Below are 20,520 nucleotides of genomic sequence, written 5' to 3' on the forward strand. Positions count from 1 at the left end.
CCTATTATGAGTGTATGCACATGCAGAAATAGATCCTGATGGTCATTTAAAATTAAAGGTATGAAATGAGGAAATCTTTTAAATCATTTCCAGAAATAAGTGAGACATCGTGCAAGATATTTCCTTTCAAGACCTGCTGCCCTCTGACCAACATAGATCTATAGTTAAGCGCACATAGCTTTTACATGCAAAGTCAATTTTTACCACACACATAAAGAGTTGTGCAAAATGCAATTCAATCCAGGTGAGCTTCCTCTCAGTCAATTGGTATATTTACTTAAGTTTTAAGAACTTATGAACTGAGATAGTTGTATTTCAAAAACACAAAAATAAATCTTAATACTACGGCCTCAGTTAAGCATTGTATTCTCTTATGCTGATGCATGTCGGCAAGCCAGCCTTCACCAGAATCCCAAAACATACAGATGGATACCATAACGTAAATCAGTGATTCTTGAGAAGTGGGACAAAACAGGGTTCAATGTTGAAAAAATACAAACCCTATGTTTAGGCAAATTAAATTACATGTATGTATCCAACATATACTAAGCTACTGAGCTAAGCTTTGATACAACCTCCCAGCTTTTGTCCTTTTTATCAAAATGGGCTTTTTACCTTGCTTCTCCTTTTTAACATGGGCTTTTTATCTTGCCATTCCTTATTTTGTGTCAACACCGTCAGACCAAAAACACAAATACATTTTCCCTCAATTTATGCTAGACCCATGAGATGTATGGTGATCACAAATATTCACCAAGACTGACAGAGGCCACAAAAAATTTCAAAATGTATATGAATATACATTTTCTATATCGATTTCCCTCTATGTTCTTTATGCTGGGTTACACTAGAGGACTTTTAAAATACTTTGAAAAGACTGAAGACTGACACCCTCTCACATCTAAAGACAATCAACTCACACCTGAAGACAATTAGTCATTAGTTCTCTGAGTTTTCAGTCACAAAATGAGATTTTGAAAAGACAGGGGGTCTCATACTGCAAGACTACAACTAGATTCCTTTTGAGATTAATATTATTTCCAATCCTGCTACCGGGGATTAAAGTGATTTCAGTCAAATAATTTTTTTTTTTAGCAGGTCAAATGGACTGGGTGTTAAATAAATATAAACAACTATATGCCCTTATCACGTAGGCTAAATGTCATGTATGATCATGTGAATAACTGCAAACACGATTGTGATTATTTAATTTTTTTTTTAAGTTAATTCAATATTCCGAGCGGGGGGAATCCTTTAGTTATTTGACCAGATTTATTTGCTGATCTTGTCCAAAACTCCAACTCCTAACCCCAAATGTGACGATAAAGTGTTAAGGTTGCGCAGTTGTCAGCCTGGTTCTCCACCCGAGCATGCTAGGTAAAAGTGTCCGAAGTGCCTCATTTCGCTTGAGTCAACCCCTCGAGACTATTGATAATATCAAACATTTGATAATGTCTGAACATCAAGACGGGAAGAAGACTGACTGAAATCGGGTCGGATGACCACCTTACACCAGACGACTAAGATTACGGGCGCGCGCCACAACTCCAGCAAGACTCCCACGATTTCAGTCCGACATTGGAAGATTGTGTGCGTGTAGTGTAAGCCTAGCATTAGTTGAACTGTGTAATAGAATTTTTACTTTAAAATTAACAGCAATCAAGATGTGTTTCAAATTTCAAAACACATTCTCACGTTAGTTGACTGGTTAGATTTTCAGATATAACCAACCATTCCTCAACAACAATGAAATATCATTATGCAATATTATCAAAATAATATAAATCTGACGGAGTTGACACATATCTGACGGAGTTGACAAGTATACTTATGGATTTGACATATCTGACGGTGGTGACAAAAACCCAGATGTAATCATCTTAACCATAAAATACATAGAATAATCAATAACAGTGATTTTATAACAGTATATTTTTGAGCTTTAATTCAAGATTCATATTACAGTCTTTCAATCAGACTTGCTTTAACAGACTCACACCAAATCGCCTCATTTTGTATATCATCCTGTACTTTTTTAAGAATCATCCATGACAAAAGAAGATTGTGAGAGTTTTCATAAATACAGTATTAGAAAAACTAAACCCTATTTCTATATTTAATTTAATTATAATAACTTGAAAACCACCCAAATATAATGCCTTCACATTGAATGTTAACTCCGTCATTGGCCTGCCACCACCTTCAGGTAGGAAATCTGACATATTTAACGTTTCTTAAACAAAATGGAAATTATCTAGTAGGCATTTGGTTTTTCTGTGGATGTTAGGTGTTATTATGCTATTATACATTTCAAATAACTTCTTTAGAAATTGTAAGTCGGTTTTGACAAATCATGGTTGTGATGCAGGACAGTGGGGACACCACTTAGAAACCTTATAAAACATGAATGTGTTGTAGAAAAACAGTTTGTATTGATATGAGAGATTATTTAGTGTTGCTTTTGATGAAAAAAAATCTTTTTAATCAAGTACATTTTTAATAAGTGTTATTGCATATGAAAGATTGAACCCTTCTCTGTGGACACACTGTTTTGGACATCGTGAGAAGATAACAAGTGTCATATATTTGACATAATATTGATAAAATAAAATTTAAGGAGATAGTTGTGCTCCAGACATTATATTCTTAATCCCTAATAACATCTACAATTTTAAATATTTTTATTTTTAAAAATAACAGCAGTTACTATTGCATTACGGTCTTTTGTCCAGCTTCTCAAGAATCACTGAACATTCTTTTTGAAACCAAATCTATAGAAAACATTTATGAGTGCCAAGTTGAAATGTTGGTACCCAACTTTAACACATTTTGAAGCCATAATTAAGAATCACTGAACCAAAACAAATTCAAGAGTACAAGGTAAGCTTGAGCAAAACAGTGTAATAAGGCCTAATATGTATTTCAAACAACCTAGAAGTAAAGCCTCAATAACTATAATAATTATTTGACTTATAGTTAGAATGTACGTGGGTATTACTGTGTCTATTGTACTGTACACTTTATGTGCGGTTGTGGCAAAGCGGGTAAGGCGGTCGTCCACTGGAGTGCAGGGTCGGTGGTTCAATCCCTGTCTCCCTGCAACATGTTGAAGTCTCCCTGGGCAAAGAGACACTGAACCCTAAATTGTTCCCAATAGTTAGTTAGCACCCTGTGTGGTAGCTGCTGCTTTTGGTGTATGAATTTGTGTGTGATGGGGTGAATGTTTACAAAACAATGTAGACCAGGGAAAAGCGCTATATTGTCCATTTACCATGGAGTCCATTTAACCTTTACATTATCGCTAATTGTGGATACAGAAGTAAGTACCTCTGCTGCACAGCAAAAAGGGCTGATCTTATATAAAAGGACCCTTTTGTTGCTCTAATAAAGATTTTTTTATTTTACAAAACATCAGTTTAAAAAAATCAAACCGTAAACTGAGGCTATAGAGCTGCTAGTTGGATAGCGGAATTTTGCCACTATCTCAGTTCATAAATGATGCAATGTCACATGTGGTTATGTAGGATGAAGAAGAAGATGTACTTTATTAATCTCCTGAGGGGAAATTCAAGTCTCACTATGTTATTTGACACACACATGGGCCAAAAATAACCCACATGCACGGAACCTATACGCATGCATTCATGTATGGAGGGATGCCAGAGCAGGGCTGCCTGCCTCATAGAGACGGTGTTCTGAGCAGTTTCATGGTGCTAATTGATGTCTAGCTTTGGATAAGTAAAGGTAAAAAGTTCAAATGGATGCCTGCTTGGCCAGGAGAGCACTCATCTAACAGTGACAGTTTACAACAAGCTCTCGTGGGCATGTTTGAGGGTTTACATGCCTTTTTTTTAGCTGACTGCATGTGCTATCTCTCATCCAGGATAAATGCCACAATCCCTCTCTGCTTCCATACTAACATTTACAGCCCGTTTTTCCAATGTCTGGTTCCACAGCTCGAGAACATTACAAGGCCAGCTTAGGCCACTTGTACCTTTTCACACTAACATTTCTTTGACTTGATCCCCTCTTCTCTGAATGGCCATGTCTTGACTGTTTGCATTGCTGTGTTCATAACCTCCTTATACCCACCTGGTCTCTCCCCTGCTCCTCTGACCTGTGCCCCTGTCTGTGCCTCCTCCCAGTCAGGGCGATTCAGACACAGACTCTGAGCTGGAGGACCGTGTGGACGGGGTCAAGTCCTGGTTGTCCAAAAGCAAAGGTTCTGCCAAGAACCTGTCGGATGATGGCAGCCTGAAGAGCTCCAGGTCAGTCCAAACATTACAGCTGCTATAACTATCACTTCTACAGCAGTAAGTAAGCACTCTGCCCAGACACTTGACTCACTCTTGGATGAAATGGCTTTTACATGGTCTGACCTAGAAACCCGTTAAATATACTTGGCTGGAATAAAGGGACTGCTATTAGTTATTATTAGTATTTTACCATTCTGCATTTTCATGCTGCTTTGCCTTTATTGTCACCCACTTGGTGAAAAGCAGGCTTTCCTTTTTTTCTATTTTCAAAAACCACCTCAATCTAATATGGAGGTACCATGTTAGATTTATGGACATGCCCAGTGGCCAGCTGGCATAATCTACTTGAACCGCTGGCTGAGATTAATGAATGTGTCTCAAACTGACAGCTGGGATTGGCCTAGATGTGTCTCTTTAGCAGAAGATTGAACTTCCCTCCTTCAACTCAGCCACTATCTTTAAAAACTTTTGGAGATTTTAAATCTCTTCTTAGCTGCTTGGCCCCATGGACACACACTGACAGATTCATCCAGCTAGCTAACATTTCCCCATGTAATAGTGATGTAAATTGCCATTTGCACGGGTACACAAGTTCATTCCAATTCTTGCCCAAATTCTTTCTATGGAACTAGATAATGTTTCTGTGTTCCATAGTGTATTGCACATGTATCTGTTTGGGAATTATGTGTTGCAGCATAATTGTCTTGCCATAATGCCACAATGGCCAAAACTGCTGTGTCACTTTCCTTATTCTTTTCATCTTCTTTTCTAATTTTCGGACTCCTATTTTGCTTAACATCTTCATCGTATTTCTGTTTTTATAATTTGTACATTTTGATTCATTTGTGTCCTATCTTCCTTCACTCACCTCCACTTTCACCCACTCTCTGTCTTTTCCCTCCTCCTGTCTTTATTCCTTTGTTCTTTCCGCTGTGGTTTCTCTCTCTAGATTTACTGTAAATGTAGACTCAAAGGAAGGGAAAGAGTGGAAAGAGGTCAATAAAGAGGTAGAATCCAGCAGGCCAATGTCAGTGATGAGCTCGCTCAGCTACAGAAAACGATCCACCCTGAATTCCAAAGGAGACGCCCTCTTCACTAACCTAAAGGAGAATACTGACCCAGAAGAATCCGTCAAAAAGCCTAAACCCAAAATCCTTAATGACAGAGATTCGGTCATCTCCCAGGCTTATTCAGAGGCCAACAGCCGTGCCAGGAAAGGCATGGACAGCCGCTGGGCCGACTTTGACACAGAGTCCTTGGCTGCACCCAGCAGGGCCTCTACGCGTCTGGGGTTAAGCCCGGACGACGATGCTAAGTCTACCATCAGCCTGGGTCTGTCAAGTCAGCGAGGAACGTCCCGCTTACATGAGGGCAGAGGTGGGCGCTCAATGTACAGCAGCAGTCCCAGTAGCCCTTGCTTTAGCAGGCGCTCCGGGGGTCGCAGTCCTGGAAGTGTTAGCCGAGCCGAATCTCACATGTCGCTGGCCCGCAGCTGCCGCCTGAGCGAGTTTGACGTGGATATAGACGATAGTCGAAGTGTGGCCTTCACCGAGAGGTCAGCATACAGTCCTCACTCGTCCACCGGCCGCAGTATGTCCATGCCACCGCCACAGGCCAGATCAACAACTGCTGATAACGACCCAATTGACACCATGGATATCAAAACAGTCAGTCACCGCAACTACCTGGACCCCGACCTGGAGAAAGCCATCAACGAGGTGCTGAGTTTCAAGCCCATCAAGTTCAAGCGCAGTAGCATGGTAGACTCTGAGGCCGATGAAGAGAAATCCAAGAAAGATGAGGAGGACATCAAAGGAAGCCATAGTCTCAGACGTTCTGCATCCGCCGTGGACTGCAGGAGAACATCCAGCAGGGCCAGCAGCCGCAGCAGCAGTCACCACCGCAGCAAGAGCAAGAAGAAGAACAAGAAGAAGAAGAACCACAGCTCTGAGTCTGACAGCTCTGCAGAGGACCACAGGCACCGCAGCAGCTCCAAGAGGAGGTCACACAAGGCCAAGAGCAAGTCCAAGAAGAGGGAGCAGTCTTCATCCTCTTCCTCATCTTCAGATTCTGACTCAGACTCTGGATCATCAGAGTCCAGCTCCGGTGCCTCAACCATCTCCTACCGCAGCTCCAGCAGTGTGAAGAGGGCCCCGGGCCGGAAGGTCTCCAGCCCAGAGGAAGGAGGGGAAGAAGCCAGGCCAAAGAGCCAGAGCCCGCCCCTTAACAAGAAGGACGCCAAGAAGAGGAAGAAGAAGGTGGACAACCTGATGATGAAGTACCTGTACCGGCCGGACAGCGACTGAGGCAGCCAGTAGGTGGTTGTCTGATTACGGACTAGACCTTGAAGAGTGTTTCTGAAGCATGGAGTGACCTAACCAAACAAATACCTTCCAGTGTTATCAATCAGCACATGGACTGCTCTTTGTTAAATCTGACTGGGATTAGACTTTTACATTTTAGAGATCTAGTTTGTGTGTTGCACTTTTGATGATGGTTTTATCTTATGCACGCTAACAGTTTTTGGGTGTTTACTACTTCACGTTGTCAGTTATAAGGCAAACACTAGCTACCACAAGCTCTGTCTCTTCACATGGTTAATAATGTTAAAGGTGGAGTCAGCGATTCTGGAGAACGCTTGTTGTCATGCTCCACTACCTGTCCGTACTGTTCGTGCGCTGAAAATAAATCCAGTGTTTATAGACAGCTAAGGCTCTTTAAACTTGTATCTTAACAAAGGGTATGTAAACAAAGGGGGCTCACAGTAGCTAGCAACATGCCCGCTTAAAGGTAAATAATGTTAAAGTTTTTAGTGAGGGGTCTTCAGGAGCAGATAAGAGTTGAGTAAGTGTAGATAATGAGATGTTGCACTCTACATGAATGTTAAGTAAGCCTTTAATTACTGGAGATGTATAGCCCCAGAAAGGTAAAAATATCAATTAAGTCAATTAAGAGAGGTCCTTCTGCAGGCATAATTAGACCCCGAGCAATGATTTACACCAACTAGCAAATGCATTTGAGATGCACCGTTGACAGTAAATATCCTCCAGTTTGCAATATGAAAGCAGTTTAAACATTAAATAATGTGTAAAAAGCTATGTTAGACTCTATGTAGACTATGTAGACAGGCTATGGACTGGATTTAACTTGCATCAGGGAAAATTTGATTTGTTGTGATAAAGAAAACATGACTTTAAGTTTAGATATTTGTAACGATTTGTTTATTTTAACCCATTGATGACTATGGCAATCTAGGATGCATGTCCTTAATGCCTGAGGGTTTTCTGAAAAAATACTACGAATTGTCAACGTCTACCAAAACCTTAATATCTAAGCCTGTGTAGCACAAAGAAACATGAAATAAAAAACATTTAAAAGGTAAGGTTCACAGGTTTTATTTAAACATGCTCCCTTAGCTCCCTTAGTTCGACACACCTGCGACCACTCTGAGACTATTTTGAGAGTAGATTTGTCCCACACATTTTTTGAACATGTTAAAAATTCAAGCGACAGGACTGCACGGCTCTGCGACTCATGCGAGGAAATTGAGACCCCGCGAACGTTTCAAGACAGTTTAGAGACTACCTCGCGAATGCAGTCTCCAACTTGTCGCAAAAAGTCGCAGCCCAGTGAGATAGGGGCTTTAGATAAAAACACAATGCTGCGCTACGCATCAGCCGGCAGGAGATACAATGTTGCGTTGCGCAGCAGCCGGTATAAATGGGTTAAGTGGGATTCTAGTTTTCTTTATGCTTGTTCACTTTACAACTAAACACTATGCTTTGTGTTTGTCACTGAATCACATATTTAGTAACAGTTTTGCACGCTAGCTTGACACCACGTTGCACAAGATTGTGTTCCTTCTATATGCTAGAGTAATGGCTAACCTCAGAAGATGGCTGGTACAGCCACTTTCTGTGGTTTAGGAGAGTTCAACATGCAAGCAAATAAAGAAAACCGTATCACCAATTTGATGAGTGTAGTGCATTGAGCCCTTAAAGGAATAGTTCAACATTTAAAACTTTTTAGTCTCACTCTCCTGCTCAAGAAAAGGCGGCAGAAACCGTTCCTGTAACTGTGTGTGCATTTCTGATATAGAAATGGGCAAAGGACGCTCATCCAGGTTAGCTTAGCTCATCCAGGTTAGTTTAGCTCAAACAGTGGTAGTCAAAGGGAGCAGGTCAAAAGATAAACTTTACAACATTACTAAACGCTTCTGTGTGCTTGTGGGGACTTGTTTATTTACCACGTTATGTTGGAAACCAAGAAGTGTCTTTGATGGTCATCTATGTATCAACAACAGTGAGACAAAAAGCTAAACATTCAAAATGTTGAACTATTCCTGCTGATTATCCAGTTGTGTAATACCAGCCTTCTCTCCTTGTTGTGTCCTGCTGCAGCCCACCAGGCAGAAGACGTTATCTCCTCCAGAGATCTGATGAAGAGGAGGAGGAAGAGGACAAGGAAGTGGGGGCCAGATACAGCAGCCTTATGAGAGAGCAAGAGGAGAGGCTTTATGACAGCACATCGTAGTCCCTGCTGTTAGCATCCACTCAATCAAATGCATTCACATTCAACTGTGACTGTGGTTTGCCCTTGCATGCAAAGTTGATCACAAAGGTGGTCAACCAACACATCTAGACACTCACTACCCTGCAGAACACACACACATGCAAACACTGTAGATGTTCCAGGCTGACAATGAACATGGGCACTCATCGGTCTGCCCTCACTACACACACACACACACACACACACACACACACACACACACACACACACACACACACACAGCAGCTCAGTGGTTAACAACTCAACTCTGCTAGTTGCATGCAAGCTGTAGTTGCTTGGCTTGAGCAGCCATCCTGATTAACTTCCATCGGTTGGAACTGAGCCAAAGAACTTGAGGTTGCGATGATTATAGATTTGTTTTCCCTCTTTGTGTCTTTAACTCTTCCTCTTTCCTTTTGTGCACCACAGTCACATGTATTGTCGTTCTACATTTTATTGCCAAAAAGACTTTGTAAAGTATGTGTGCAGGTTCTTTTTTTTAATATATATTTTTTTTTACTTATTGCAAATTGATGGTGGGAAAAGTCCCAGTCTTTCTCTTTTTCTCCATGCGTTCTTGGTGGCCTCCTCTCTGCAGCTCTGGCATTTCATCAACTGCTCTGTTATTCAATGAAGCCTATCGCATCATCAGCAAGCTTTTTGTTTGCCTGAAAAGTGACTGCCTTTTCCTTGGCAAAGTACCTCTTCCTTCATGGTGAAGAGGATTGCATTACTAACTGCTTGGACGTTAAATCAAAGCTTTTTTTCCCCTATTTGAATCTTTTACTTTTGATGTTTGACCGATTGGTTTTTGCAGAGGAAAGCCGTCAAATGAATTTCCACCAGCTTGGAGTTTACCTCTTTGAAATGCATGGTATTCATTTTTATTTTGGACTTGATTTGATGAAGAACCGGCCAGACGTATCTGGTGTTGACACTTTGTTGTTGTTGTGCTTGTCGTGCTCACTCTGTCTGTGTTGTTGTGCTTTCCTCTTCCAAAGGGAATGTACTTGACGTTGGGCACCAGTCATCTGTTGGTTTCCCACAGAAAACCACGGATCACATGGTATCCTCCACCAGCATATGTTAAAGGAAAAGGCTGCTGTGGTTCTATATTTATCTTAGTATTCACAAATCACAGATTAAGACCAAAACTCTGCGCTCAAAGGTCCACTGATCATTATGGGGTAGCTTTGAACCATTTCTCTGTCTTCTCCAGCAAATGGATCAAGGTCAGGTGTCATCACAACCTCTTAGCCCTAAACTGGCTGCTTCTAAATAAAGATGTGAATCTTTCAAAAGTTCCTCAATCACTGGCAACTGTATTTATATTCTAATATGATATATTATAATATATAAGTGCCAGTCCTTACTAACAGCTCAGCTAGCTTGGTTGCTATAACCAGACAATAATGATGATTCATGGTTTCTCTGAGAGCCGTATTTGTCTCATCAGTTCTTGTTCATTAACTGTGTGAAAGCCAACACAATTCAGTGGAGCCTTACAGGTTATTTACAAGTGGATGGTGCAGCTATATGTAATAGGACTGACACTTTTTTTTATAAAAATGTAATTTGAACAAATGTGAACTAACAAAAATTGTTCAAGGAAATCTGAACAGAAAACAAAGTCGGTCCCAGAATATGTACTGTGCCTCTGCTGCCCCACTACACTTAACAAACTCAGAAAACAGCCTGCGAGTTTATCATTCAATCACACTACAGATCAAATATCACATTTACCCATATCCCACAGAGTTGAAGAAAAAAAAATGTCTTGGGTTTTGTGAAAATAAGAATCTAGAACCTCCGCAGCCTCCTCATTGGGTACTTTACCTTCCTGAACTGGACACTACAGCCTGTACAACCAATACTGTGAAATCATGTTCTGTGTCTCTGAGGCCTGCTTTTTATGGCAGGTTTTCTGTGTTCTTTTTTAACCCATCGATGCCTAAACACAATGAAAAATGGGAGCCGGTATTTTCATGGCTGCTTAAGTGTTCCAGTGCTCATCTGTCTTGTGTTTTTTGGAGTATAGCATTAAGATAGTTGGAAAGCCATTTTAAGGTCCAAAAGTGCTTTTGGGGCTGAAATGAAATGTTGTGTTCATTGTGGGAGAAGGTTGGGATGCGATATTACTACACATGCTTTTTGTATTTTATGCTCTATGCAGTCAACACAAGTGTGGTAATGTATTTTTTTGCCCTTATCGACCCTGATAAAAGTGTCTGGCTTTAACAGTACACATACTTAAGAGCAGACATAATATTGCTGCCTGCGCACCGTATTTATATATAAATATGATTCATGCTAGCTTTGGAAAATGTTCATGTTTATTTTCATTATTGAACAAATTGACCACTTGTTATACATTTTTGCATTACAGTTTAATATATTGTAAATAAATGATGGTGATTGTTTTACTCTGACTGGAGGCCTGAATTTGTCTGAGGTATTGGCTTTTTGCTGCTGTCTTCAGGTTACATCTTTTCTTTTGCATTTAAATCTGGATGTCTGATGTGGTTTGAAGATTTCCAAAGGCCATGCAGAGAAAACTCAAAGGGAAACATGTTTTCTGATGCATCTGCTTGTTAACATCTGCTTTAGGAAGTGTGGACATTGCCACTGCCAACTTACTTCACTGATTTAGTTTTTCTTTCTGTTTGGTTTTGGCCTGTATAATAACGATTTTGATTTCTGTTGGGGAACTGCAGTTCAAATGAATGAGGTGTCAGAGTGCTAAATGCACGCTTCCATTCCACAAGAAGATATCCAAATCCTACCTCAACAAATGAACTCTGGTCCATATCATTATAAATGATATTGTTCTTAAATATTCTCCCAATGAAATGAAAAGAAAGCACATTTCTTATAAAAATATTCTGATTTAAAATGTCCTTCTTTAGGATCAGTGACCTTGAGTCTTTATACAATGCTCCACTTATATTCTAAAACCTAAAGTGTGTGTTACCCAAAGAACCATTGTCTCAGTGCATTTGGAGGTAAAGTCATGTTCCCGGAATACTCACATCCAGTATCCAGCAGTGCTGTCATAACAATAACGTGAGTCTGTCTCTCTCTCTGTGTGTGTGTGTGTGTGTGTGTGTGTACAGACTTTATTTAGTGCTCAGTCTCCTTGAGACATCAGAGTGAGACCTTCAGATGAAATCTTTCTTTTCTGATCAATATTCAATTTAATGTGTTATGTGTGAGCAATGGGCTCTGCACTCTGTCCTTCATTCAACTTCACAGAGCAGACAAGGTCCTCCATGTTGTTGAATCAGATAGGATGTGCATCAGAAGGATATTTTCACACATTACAGGGTTTTTTCCTGGCTCAGAATGGGCCTTTGGGTGAGGGTGTACACGGAACAACTTTTTTTGGGGTTAGGACTATGTGCAACAGTAAAGGAGAACTTATGTGGATGTTAAGAGTGGTTAGGGGATGGGAGTTTCTGTCCAGCTAAAGAGCATTTCAGTCAGCCTGTCAATCACTGCATTAACATGGAGCTCACTGACTCTTTGACAAAATCAAAAATAAAGAACCTATATCAAGTCAAAATGTCAATTAGGCTACAGTGATGTGATCCAAACCATGGAAATGACAAGGTAGGGCACCTTTGATTTTGGAAAAAATCTAACCCTAATCCTTGATTTAAGAACTTCATGCATTTATTTAACTTTAAACAAGGTTGTTTATTTTAACACCATGACTTTGGACTTTAAATATAGGCCTCATTGAAATGAAAACAAGGAAAATGCTAATGTACAGCCTAAGTGAAAAATATTTTATAAAATTGAATAAAATAAATAATAGCGAAATGTGAAAATAAAAATAAAACATTGCTAATGGTGTTGATAGGACACGTATTTTGCCAGAATGTGCAGGCATCTGTTCTTAAGTCTCATGCAGCTGGCTGGATAGGCAATTTTACAGTGTTCTTTATAGTTGGCTGTTGACTGTTGTGGTGGCCATGGAACTATTATAAGAATACATGAGCTTTTAACTTCCCGTGTTTTAATTCCTTTATTGCCTGGCCACAGACCACTGTGAGTGGACCTAAAAAGTGATTAAACAACATTTGGTTGTGGGGCGCCTTTAGCTCAGTTGGTAAGGCGTCCCCCTCCCGGGCCGGGCCCAGCAGCGGACCCGGGTTCGGTTCCCGCCCGCGGTCGTTCTCTGCATGTCACACCCCTCTCTGCCCCATTTCACCTCTGTCTCTCTGCACTATCAAATGAAACATAAAAATGCCCAAAAAATATCTTAAAAAAAAAAAAAAAAAAAAACAACAACATTTGGTTGTCTTTTTTTGAGGTGCAGATACGGTCGCTTATGCCTTTTCTTTTGCTCTTTTTTTTAACAGTCGCGTGTCCACGCGTGACTTTATATCTTGTACATTATTTTAGTCTGTCGTGAGTCTGAGGTGTTTTCAGACAACACAATTTGTTTTACCTTTCCTATCGACCACAGGCTGTTGTTCTAACGTCCAAATACCCGGCAAACGCACCTCTAGGTTGCACCAAAGTCTGCCCCGCGGTCCACGAGAGGTTTCACACTTAAAGGCATCATAGGAGATTATCTGCAATATGCACTTTTTAATATGTTGTGAAAAGTGCTTTTTACACCCCAACAGCAATAAATGACTTATGGGCAATGAAAAAGAAACGAAAAACCCCCAAATTCTGTACCTTCTATAAACCTGTTAAAATGCTGACCAATCGGAGACGATGGACCCGTATCTAAAGAACCAATCACAATCCTGCGCGTTCTCTCCCCTCTGTGTGCGAGCCTGAGCGCGTTCACGGAGGGCAGAGAAAGCGTTCGTGCCATATCGTCGTGACTTGAGCCTTTTGACTTGACAAGACTTGCTACTTTCCCCAAAACCCAAAGATTAAAAAGTAGGCTATATTTTTAAGTAGGCTACTGCTCTGTATCTTTCATCATGTAGGCTAGCCTAGTGTAGCGGAGGAAACTGGTGGATGTCGCCTACCGGTACCGCGCTGATCTGCTTATCACTGGTTTCACTTCAGAGGTGTCGGCCAGAACACCACTTAAGGCCAAAAACGTCAGACTATAAGCATGAGAAGAGGAGTATGGTTTTTCCGCTCTTTATTTTCCTTCTTTCACAGGCACAGCAGCATAGATCGCAGGAAAAGAGACACAGGCTTACATTCCGCTCGTGAGGAGACGTTAGAACAGCTGTTGCGACCTGCGAATCGCGGCCGTCAATAACATCCATAAACTGTAACTTATAACAGCGATCGGGACTGCATGTACTTACTCACACACGGGTGATTCACATAAACACGTTTCAACTGTGTCGACTACTGCGGCAACATGCGCGCTCACACACCTGACCGAGAGAGAAGAGAAAAGGAAACTTACTAGACAGACCCTGCGGCCGACTGACGTCACGGCCACTAACTGACAGCTATACTGTCATCCACACTGAACAAAACTCATCTCAACACTCTATAAGAAATAACAACACTGTAACCTATAAACTTTGGGGCCTTTTCTGCATGTAGCCTATGTGTGAGTGTTTGTGTGTGTGAGTTAAATGTTAACAATCACTGGTAAACAGTGCAATTGGGAAGTGCAGCCAGCAGCGCTCGTGCACGGCTGTGTGTCGAGGGGTGGGGGAGGGAGTCCCGAGGGGAGAGGGAGGAGTTAAACGGAACTCCGAGGACAAGCTAATTTCAAATCATGCTAGCTCTCTCAGATCGTACAGTATAGCTTTAAGGTGTATTCACACATGCCGTGTTTAGTTTGGTTGAAACGAACTCAGATGCACTTCCGCCTTCGGTGCGCATCTTTCAGACGTGTGAATACAGCAATCGCACTCAGAGGCAGGCCTGCCCAGACAAATGACTGGGCCCCTGAAAAGGTCCAGTCATTGGGCCCCCTTTACTCATACTGAACTTGTATCAATGTGCATGATGCGCTTATTCCTACATAAACACATACCTGTACACAGGGCCGGTTCTAGCCAGTTAGATTAAGGGGGGCTACTGAAAATAATAGTGGGCAGAGACACCGACGATGCTCGTGCGTGTAGCGCGCGAGCGGAAATTTTCTGCTCTTGCAAGATCTCTGCACCTGCTTTTTGGCACATTTACTGTAACATTTCCTGTAATGTAAGCTTTTAGACACACCAATGCTGTAGGGGGGGTTTACCATGATAGCACTGCTACCAGAAGCTTTCCTCATCAGTATAACAACCATCTGCCACCTTCATTTAAAGGCTAAATATTTAATTTTCTAATTTTCTTAGAAAATAATAGATAAAATATACAGAATAATTTCAAAGACACCTCAAAACTTGATGAAATATCACAGTATCTCTGAATTGAAAATACACTTCTGCTAGCAGAAATACTGATATTAAGGAATTTTCCGGGGATCTAAAGCCCTTGAATGTTCCCTTTTTTTCCTTTCTTTTCTGGTACCCTGATTTATGTCCAGGTCCTGGCATCACTGAGCTTGCTAGGTTAGCTTGCTCATCATCAATGCATGCAACGGTTTTGAGGGGGAAAAAACGACCCATGATACTTTTAGTTTCTCAATATAAAATGTGATATATTTTATCCAAGTAACAATGAATAAAATGTTTTCTTTTATAGAAAGTTCTCTTGCGAATATAGCGTTCATAATAAAGGTTGGCTAAATTAGGTAATCTGCAACAAAAAAAAAACATTTTTTATTTTATTTTTTTCCTCTCTGAATGGTGGCTGGGCCCTAGAAAGCTTTCCCACTTTCTACCCCTTATGGGCGGCCCTGCTCGGGGGCGGACCAAACAAGTGCTCCGAGACCCAGCTGAAGAGGTGGTCTCGGTGTGCTTCCATACGCACTCTGCTGCAGTTTGTTTGTGGTGTGAATTTGTCCGGACTCGATCCGACCCAAATGCTGAGGCACTGTGCCTTTTCTTTCCGACCGGAATGCACAACTAGCCGCTTAATGCCCAATGCAGATTCGAATTCATTCACAATATAATTAGGGGACGTTTAAGGCTATTTTAAGTTTCACGTTCACATGAGACACGACTCACACAATCAGTTGTAGGTGCTTGACATACACACATACTTTTTATACATCCTTCTCGTTTAAGAACTAGGCCAAATGTTCATTACAACACTATAGGCTACTTAAGACAACCCAGAACAACTTCAGTGGATATAGGCTACAGTAGGCCTACCAATGCAACTTAATCCAGGCAATCAAGGCACAATTAGCAATAAAATAACACAAAACATAACACACATAGTTACACAGACAGTTAAGGGAACAGTTAACCCGCGCCGGGAGAAGGTGTGTATTTTACTCACTATTTGTAGAGGAAGGCCATTAGCTGAAGTTTGCCGCTACCAGCTAGCCACTTGGTGCGGACATAGTTATCCTCACGGAAAGTGCGATAAACTTTCTTTCTCTCCACACGCATTGGCCTGCCGTCAGATTTGATTTTTAATGGCTTCTCAATTGGCAGTTTGGTAAACTAATTTGTTTATAAATACTCAAAATATCCACCCTCCATAACTGTTCTTGCTAATATGATAACAATGCAAACATGCTAATCTCCCGCTATTGTTATTGTTGTTAAATTTCAGTGACGTTGATAATGAAGCTTTGATTTGATTGGTGTGAAGCCAAAGGCCGAGTGGCTTCCCTTGGCACCCTCCTGACACCCTCCTGACCAATCACAGAGGGCAGAGTCATGGTAATAGCCTCACCGGATTGGTCAATTCTTTTTCTTTTTTTTACCAAGGGAAGCCAGCTCGGCCTGGGCTTCCTCGCAGACATACAGTGTGCAGTGTCGTGTTTCGCCGCGTCTTCAGAATCTAAATGTAAAGGGGCGCTGTTTCGCGCATTGTGAAATGCTCAACGAGAGGAGAGAAATGGGGAAGAAATGACGGGAGCACAGCACCAAAGATTACCGAAACTGTTAATATAAATGTTTTTATTGGATGACAACTACAGCCTAAAAAACAGGGAAGCCTGGCTTCCCTTGGCCTCCGGGAGAAAACGCCACTCCTTTCCTTTATTTCCCCGACATTCTTCCTCAGTTGACGTCAAACTTCAGCCGCATTCATAGCGCAGCAGCTGAGCTGATAGATTCCGAAATGACAGCAGAAGCTGTTTTGCCGCTCTCAAATTAAGCAACCAATCACCGCTAACCGAAACACAACCCACGACAACCAACAGGAGGCAAAGCCAATCACTAAATACATAAGGCGGGACTATAAAGAGGCAACGCATTAACCCTTTCTCGTCGTTGTCATATCCTTCTCATATTGGTGTGGACAATTTTTGCACATTTGAATATTGGTATGTACACGTCCACACCGTCCATACGCAATTTTACGCCCATGAGTTCAAAACATTCTATTCAAATTTGTATAGTTCTGACTGTACAGTAGACGTAACGGTGATGGAAACCTTTTTCAGTAACCTAAACATGCCTTCCCTTTCTCAAGACCTGAGACATAGCCTTGAGGCACCTATTACTCAGAAGGAAATTATTGCAGCAATAACATCTATGCAATCAGGCAAATCTCCTGGTCCAGACGGACTTCCATCTGACTTTTTCAAGAAATTCTCAGCCGAATTGTCGCCTTTTTTATGTTCAGTATTCTCAGACTCATTTGACTCAGGTAAACTTCCGCCTTCGTTCTATCAGGCCTGTATTTCCTTGTTGTTAAAAAAGGATAAAGATCCTCTAGATTGTGCATCATACCGACCAATTTCACTATTAAATACGGATGTGAAGATACTTGCTAAAATTCTCGCCCACAGATTGGAGGATGTTCTCCCCTCTATCATATCCCCCGACCAAACTGGGTTTATAAAGGGACACCAATCATTTTATAATATCCGCCGGCTAATGAACATTTTATATTCCCCCAGAAATGTTGGGTCGGAGTGCGCATTTGATGGAGTGGAGTGGAGTTGTTTGTTTTTCACCCTTGGGAAATTCGATTTGGGTCCTGTTTTCACTTCTTGGGTTAAATTATTATATGCATGCCCTTCTGCCTCAGTATTAACAAACAGCCGTTACTCAAGTAGTTTTGATCTGCACTGTGGGACCCGGCAGGGTTGTCCTTTGAGCCCGCTCCTTTTTGCTATTGCAATCGAACCACTTACGATTGCCATTCGCGGTAACAAACAGATTCCGGGGATATGGAGAGGAGGAATTGAACATAAGGTCATTATACGCCGATGACTTACTTTTGTTTGTCCCCTAGGACGTGTTTGCGCGTACACACACACACACACACACACACACACACACACCGCAGACTGTAATCAGGTTGTATTCAAGAATGCACAACCTATAGATTCACCAAATAAATGCCATTATATAGCCATTTGCCCAAAGACATAGTATAGAGACAGACCAATTGAATTATGGTGTGGTAGGTGTTCTGACCCCAGTCATTGTTAATTAGTGGCGCTTAGTGGCCGTTTTAGGTACTGCACGTTAAACAAATTACCACATGGTTTTCGGCCGCCATTTTGTTTTCAGTTACTACAGATAAGCAGAATCCACACAAGCTGAAGGCAGCTCCACACGTTTATCCTTGATGTACTGTAGATCTGTCTGTAAGTATTTTTATTTCTTTCATATAGCCTACGTCATGTAAAACACATGTAAGGAGTATTTTGTTTGTTGCACTTATTGCATTTATTTTGAGCTGTGTAACTTATGTTTATTATTTTCTGTGTGTTGCAGTTTCACAACATTAAATTCAGTAAATAAGCTTCAGCATAAGCAACGCCTACTGGATTTATTTTGTTTGTTAACTATCTGTATATTGGATGCAAAGGGACGCGTCTGAGAGGACAGAATAGTAGGTATATATTTTAGTTTGATTTACATTTATTTTCAGTATTCAACCCATCATTTGGATTTTCAATTAATAAAAATTCAAATTTTAAATGTACATATCCACCTTCTGTCCTTTATCTTTCCGTTCATACAACAATATACAGAGAAATAATTTCGAATTTTTCGGGCATATTTTGAATGGTATAATTAATCGTGATTAATCCACAGAATCCTGTGATTAATCTGATTAAAAATGTTAATCGTTTGACAGCCCTAAATATAAAATATTGATGAATGCAGCTTATGAGTTTACTGTCTAAATTATTCTTTCTAACCTGACTCTTGATATATTGATCCATTTGAATTTGATTCATTTGACTTTAATTTGAATGATTTATTTAATTAATAAGCAAATTGGATAACATGGCCAAATACGCCTTAAAGTAATGTAAGTGTCTAACATATTTACAGTTTATCCCGAATATATTTTTCATGCACAGTCAAAAAGGTATCAGTCAAAGATTGTAGAATCTTCCCAGTTAGAGAATCTTCCAGAGAGGTGTTTTTCTTTTGGCGCTGCTTGATGGTTATTGGTGGTTGAATATTTTCATTTGCATGTTTAATGTTCTTCTAATTATTTCACTTTGCATAATGGCCCTTTGCTATCCATCTGAAGTCACTTAGAGGCAAAAGAGCAAATGGCTCGCTGATCCCTCTCGTTTCGCTGCATAATTTTCCCATTCCCGCTGATGGCGCTGGTTGGCATCTATTGTAATAGGCCGTCTGATTAGTGATTCAAATGTTTACGGGTACATGGGGAAATAGATCGAGGCAATAGGCCACCTCTGAGGGCTAACCATGCAGATGGCTTCACATAGACAAATGACTCAATGGCTGATGTCTTTTAAAACAAGTACTTAGTTTGAAAACGCTGAATGGTGGGCTGGCAGCGAGAGGGAGGATTACTGATGCAAGCCAAAAAGATTCAAGCTGCTCTTTTTTCATACAGATGTGATGTGACTATTGCAAAAATAATTGTTAGAATTTAGTTGTCAATATTTGTTCTCTAGTCAAAATCAAGTATGAGTTTGTGTGTCTTCGCCAAAGATAGTATATCAAAATGGATGTAGCATCCGGGCTGATCTCAGTTCTTCCAAATGCATCCAATCCTCTTGGCTTATGCGTGTCGCCATCTTGTCAGAGTTTGACTCCGCCTTATTTCCTCTTAACAAAAAAGGGCACTGATGTGACGTTGGGGGAGGGAGATACGCCGATCTAGCTGACATACCGTGACGTACACCGAATTATCAACATTAGCACGACCGCCAGGAGCTAGGCTAACACCACACCCTGCTAGATACCGGTAGACAAGCTCAGTCACATCATTCGCTGCCTCCAGTTTGGTCCAACAACCCCAACAGAGCTGAATAGTTTCTCAATATCACCTCCCAGCACCTGAGAGAGGGCATTAAGAAGCTCATAGCTGAAACAAATGTCTACTTTTAGTGTTGACTAATGGCTGAAACAAGCTAATCTCTAAGTATTTGCAATAATATTAATTTTATTTTGGTCTTTAATACAGACTGAAAATGTTATTAACAGTTATACATGACACGATTTTGTAAATTTGCCCACTTACAAAGAAACGAGTGGTCTATAATTTTAAAGCTAGGTTTATTTTAACAGTGATAGACAGAATATCAAAAAGAAAATCCAGAAAATCACATAAAAAAAATATATAAATAATTTTGCATTTTATTGAGTGAAAAAAGTATTTGATCCCCTACCAACCATAAAGAATTCTGGCTCCCACAGATTAGTCCTCGTGCTTTATAAAAAAAGTATTCCTAATCTCAACTAGTTTCCTCTATAAAACACACCTGTCTCAA

At 40.7% G+C, this 20,520-nt stretch overlaps 1 protein-coding gene across 1 annotated transcript in view; it reads left to right on the forward strand.

Moving 5' to 3' along the window:
- The window catches only part of LOC307271431 (unconventional myosin-XVIIIa-like), a gene marked incomplete at its 3' end in the record, with an annotated part of 206,986 nt that extends 200,424 nt beyond the window's left edge, over positions 1 to 6,562 (forward strand). The window contains exons 41-42 of the mRNA XM_080053890.1: positions 4,146 to 4,268; positions 5,206 to 6,562. Of these exons, the coding sequence (XP_079910016.1) occupies positions 4,146 to 4,268; positions 5,206 to 6,562 (1,480 nt within the window). The remainder of the gene's footprint in view (positions 1 to 4,145; positions 4,269 to 5,205) is intronic.
- Between the last annotated feature and the right edge of the window lie 13,958 nt (positions 6,563 to 20,520).

Source organism: Ammodytes marinus, assembly GCF_949987685.1.
Source record: "Ammodytes marinus genome assembly, chromosome: 3".
NCBI classification, from domain to species: Eukaryota; Metazoa; Chordata; class Actinopteri; order Uranoscopiformes; family Ammodytidae; genus Ammodytes; species Ammodytes marinus.